The sequence below is a fragment of the Sprattus sprattus genome (assembly GCF_963457725.1).
Source record: "Sprattus sprattus genome assembly, chromosome: 12".
Lineage (NCBI taxonomy): Eukaryota > Metazoa > Chordata > Actinopteri > Clupeiformes > Clupeidae > Sprattus > Sprattus sprattus.
Genome location: NC_137910.1, coordinates 4883002 through 4887894, shown reverse-complemented (window position 1 = coordinate 4887894; position 4893 = coordinate 4883002). Strand labels below are relative to the sequence as shown.

The following is a 4893-nucleotide window of genomic DNA, read 5'->3' as shown; positions in this document are numbered from 1 at the left end:
AATAAAGTACCCTTTTTATTTACTATACGTAAAAGAAAACAAAAAAACAAAAACAAAAAATCAAGCTGCCTTCTTACTCTGTATTGATCATGCTTATGAGCTGAAAATCTGACCTGAAAAAAGGTGGCCTAATGATTAATATTCCACTTAGGTGGTGCACTTTGACAATTCATTATGCTCATTTGGATGTTCACCTCTTCTGCCAATTAATGTATGCTGTTGACGAAAACTTATGGTGTTATTCTGGTGAGTCATATAATGTGGGATTTTATACCTGCCAAAAGAAATAACGAAGTTTCAGGCCTACCTTCCCCAGTTCTACCACCTTCGTTTACATTCTAGAGTAGGACCACTAGGGCGCAGACATGAGACCAAATAAAGACACTTGTTTTCTCTACTCTCGATAGGGTGGCATGTCAGATATAGCTATATGGCTCTGCTCAGTTGCCGATAAGGCGTAACCTACATTCGGTTCTGTCGGTCTCTGTTTGCACGGGAGAAAATTAATTCGTGAAATAATGGCAAGTTATGAAATTAACAAAATTACATGTTGCTTATATGTATGGGTCAATAACTTCGGTCCATTATGTCCAAATAGTGCTAGTTTAGTTGATGGTGTAAAGCTTTGTATAGGCTTCGAAAACTTTGGTATCCGGCTAGTTGTGTGGAACGATGAAGAACCCCCAAGACCGAGGCAAGGTGTTATAAAAGGGCGCAAATTCTGCACAATTACCAGAAACAGGACTTTTGAGGGAAAGTGTCAACTTCCAGTATACTTCAAATGCAGTGTTGAGTTTGAACAGATAGTTTGCATTTTCCTACTCGAAAAATCTGTTCTTTCATGTCCTCTCCCACAGATAGCCTACACTGTAACACCTGCAAGTCACAGTCATTCAGTGGGAAGAAGAATTCTTTACTCTTCTCAGGCCAGGCCGTTTCAAAATCATGTCAAGTTGTGATTAGTGTAGGCCACTTGAGCGAGTAAGAGTGCAGTCGTGTGTTTGCTGTGTGAAATATGGGTAATGTGTAAAATAAAATGTTGACACATCAGTAGAAGAAAGACAGACCTCTCTTTAGGAAAAAAAAATACTCTGTGGGGCCTTTCAGAAATGCTTTTTGAAACAAATCTCTGACGTCATCTAGCTCCCCCTAGTAACCCTTGGTGGCGTCTTCGAAGGTATCGCTAGCTAAGAGCTAAACAGCACTATCTGTGGCATCAGTATGGTGAGTTAGTGTTTTTGCAGTTTGTGGTACATTTTCTTTTCTTTAATCAGCGACACGGAAATGGTGGATTTAGTTTGTTTGCCGATGGACACACAAATGTAGCCTTTTAAGGGGGCTGGTGAAAACAATGCATCCATTCAACTGCCTTGCAGTGGGGAAACGTTAACCTTATAGAGCCCAATATCGATATTCAGCGTACTTTGTTAGGTAGATCACCACCACAGACCATGCCCATCACCTAGCCTTAAGGTGTCCCCAAATAGTGAACGTTACCTTGGAGAAGATGGGCAGTTAGCTTGTAACGATGTAACTTGTTATTAGCAACGATAACCAGAAAGCGAATCTATAAGTGGACATTCCAAACTCCAGGATCAGTGTCGAATTTAGCGTTAGTTTGTATCAGCTAAATTAATGTTGCCTTGCACTAATATTTCCGCTTATTGAACCAGGCACCCTTGCAAAATATCCATAGTGGTGACAATGTGAACGTTTGTTAAATTGATTAACAAACAATAAACACCAATTTACCGGCGAGCTTCCTCGTACAGTAATTGTATGTAACTTGAATGCTGAAACTGGCACGCCAAATGTATGAGCTCGACCTGGTAAATCTTAACGGAAATATGGTTATATTGGCTTTCGGGCCAAACAATTAACTTTAAGTTCACTTGGCTAACACTACATAAGAAATCTAAGTTACTGTTGACGTCTGATCCACGTGAGAATTTTATCAAGAAGTGTTCAACGAATATCTCTTGTGCTCCGAGGGATGTGACTGACTTGTCTTCATAATTTGTAGGGTCTGCTGTCCATTCTACGGAAATTCAAAAGTGCCCCGGACGAGGAGGTGCGCATCCTGTTACTGGGGTTAGATAACGGAGGCAAAACCACTCTCCTCAAACAGCTGGCGTCTGAGGACATTACCCACATAACCCCAACACAGGTGGTGTGAACACACACACATACTCACACAGATTATCCTCTCTACTCAGCTGGGTCCCAACCACATCCTGTCCTAGTCTATCACACATGCCCATTGTTTCACTGCGCACGCACTATGTGGTTTGTGGCTATGGAACACATCAGAGAGGCCCCTCTTTTCTGAAAAATGTTGGAAATACTTGCTGTGTCACCTCTGAGAAACGACCTTTTCCCCCCGCCTATTCAAACTTGTAAATTAACATGACAAGTCAAAGCGGTAGTTTGTACAGGGCCAATGTAGGTGGATAGTGAAATGTCACAAGTGCCACAAAACTTCTTTTCAGAATAGTTAAGCCTTTGTGCTTGAGCAGAATTGATAGCTACATCTGAATCACCCTCTGCTATCCCCACAATACCACCCACCCCCCCACCCCCCCCCCCCCCCCCTCTCTCTCTCTGACATTACTGTATTGGCACACATGTGAACATGCTAAGCAGACTCTTTTCTCATGCCGTGTGCTCTTGTTCCTGCCAGGGCTTCAACATCAAGTGTGTGCAGTCCAAGGGCTTCAAGCTGAATGTTTGGGACATCGGTGGCCAGCGTAAAATTAGGCCTTACTGGAGAAACTATTTTGAGAATACAGATGTGCTGGTGAGCACTGAATGTTTTAACCCTCTCTTCAGCTGGAACATCTCACTCTGTACCTCAGTTGTCCTACTTTGTACCAGTTGCATCAAGTCAGTTCCTGTCACAAAATAATAATTTCATGCTGTACAGTGTTTATGCCAACTAACCCATCTCACACTGAGTTTAACAATCACAATCTGGCTGACTATGATGTGTGATGCAGATTGTTTTATTTCTTACAGAAATGAAAGCATTAATGTCCGTTTATTTACCAAAGAGCTGGTGTTAATCCATTTTCAGTTTAATGACGTGACGACCCTAATGTTCATTACTGGTTTTGGACATTACTTGCCGTTTGGATAATGTTTCTCCACCCCAAAAATATCTGAAGATGATGTTGACATTAAATGTATCAGACACAAGACATTTTCATGTTTGGCAACTCTTTATTCTAATATCTCTTTGTTGTTATTAGACAGTTGGATCCCACATATTTTGGAAATATCTGTTATAATTATAGTTGCTCTCGTTGCAGATTTATGTAATAGACAGTGCAGACCGAAAAAGATTTGAAGAAACGGGACAGGTAAGGGTGCTGTTTTTAACAGCTTCTATCGATTTTAAAGACACAACTTCACCATACATACTGGTAGGAGCGGTGCCGTATTCCCCCTTAATCACACGGTGATCTCTGGAATTTAATTAAGTCATGCTGAATGACTACACACCTCAGCAATTACTATCCACCTGAATTATAAATGTAACTTGATTTATGATAATGTACGTGTCTTGAGTTGATGCGTGTATGGCGTGCATGTGTATGATGTCTCATGATGTGTGTGTGTGTGTGTGTGTGTGTGTGTGTGTGTGTGTTAGGAGCTGGCAGAGCTTCTTGATGAAGAGAAGCTAAGCGGAGTCCCTGTCATGATGTTTGCCAACAAACAGGACCTGCTGACAGCTGCTCCTGCCTCTGAGATCGCTGAAGGCCTTAATCTGCACACCATCCGGGACCGCGTCTGGCAGATCCAGTCCTGTTCAGCGTTCACTGGAGAGGGGGTGCAGGTGAGTCATCTCTACCTACTCACCCCTGCTTATCTTAACTGTCTGGTCATAAAAGTCTTACCGTTACAATCAGGGTATTTACTGTATTTGTCTCAGAAATGACAACTTCTAGTTGTATTCAGTCATCAGTATCAATGGATGAACAGAGCTTTTTTACCACAGCCCCTGTGACACAATAGTTCTTATGACAGTTCAAGTGCATTTTTAGATAGGGCCGGCAGAATCTATTTAGAGAATAGGTTCAGCGGAACTTTGGAATAATCAAACACTTTAGCTTTCTTATTGAGGGGCTGTTATATTGTACTGTGTTCTTCAAGACAGTGCGTCTAGGAAGTCTTTGTGTGTCAGTGACGGTCGTTGTGGTCAGAAGACTGTTTGTACTTCTGTCTCTCTCTCTTCTGGGAAGTTAAGTATTAGAGGAGCTGCTGAGAAAAGCAGAGAGGGATTGACCGAAGGGATCTGGTTTCCTGACCACTGGTGTCTAGTCCTGCGGAATGAGTGCTTGTGTCAGACGGGAACCTTCCAATTTACATGATGAGGAGTGTGTCATTTTGGGAAGTCATTTTTGGGCTTTTGCGTTTCCTTTTTTGCAGGATGGCATGAACTGGGTTTGCAAGAACGTCACTGCCAAGAAGAGGTAGTGACAGACCGTTTCCTGCGTTCTGTCCAAGGAATGTTTTACACACACTCACACACACACACACACACACACACACACACTAAACAAACAATAGGAGAACTCTGTGAGGATCTCCCAGTGAACAGCTGCAGCAGATCCCAGCTGACGGAATATGACCTGTGCTGGTGCAGCAGCTGTGGACGCCCAGGGAAGAGGAAGTCGGCAGCTGCCCGACCCCTCCTGCACCCCACCCCCCCTCCCCCTCTCTCCCCTTCACCCTGCTTGCACCCACAGCACCCCACCCCACCCCACCCCATGCAGCTCTGCCCCAACCCCAGATGGGCAACTGGGAATGTCAGAAATACTTTTGCTTCAAAACCCACCGGCTAGCTCCTCAGTGTTGTCCCACCACACCCTGTTGTCTGTTTCAATTGGATGT

General features: G+C 43.3%; 1 protein-coding gene across 1 annotated transcript; it reads left to right on the top strand.

Moving 5' to 3' along the window:
- Positions 1–1811: 1811 nt before the first annotated feature.
- arl3a (ADP ribosylation factor like GTPase 3a) lies at positions 1812–4476 on the top strand (the record flags this gene model as incomplete). The annotated part of the gene is made up of 6 exons (XM_080848563.1): positions 1812–1829; positions 2024–2167; positions 2681–2797; positions 3309–3359; positions 3650–3835; positions 4429–4476. The coding sequence occupies 6 exons, from the start codon at positions 1812–1814 to the stop codon at positions 4474–4476; spliced, it is 564 nt and encodes a 187-aa protein (XP_080704689.1).
- Between the last annotated feature and the right edge of the window lie 417 nt (positions 4477–4893).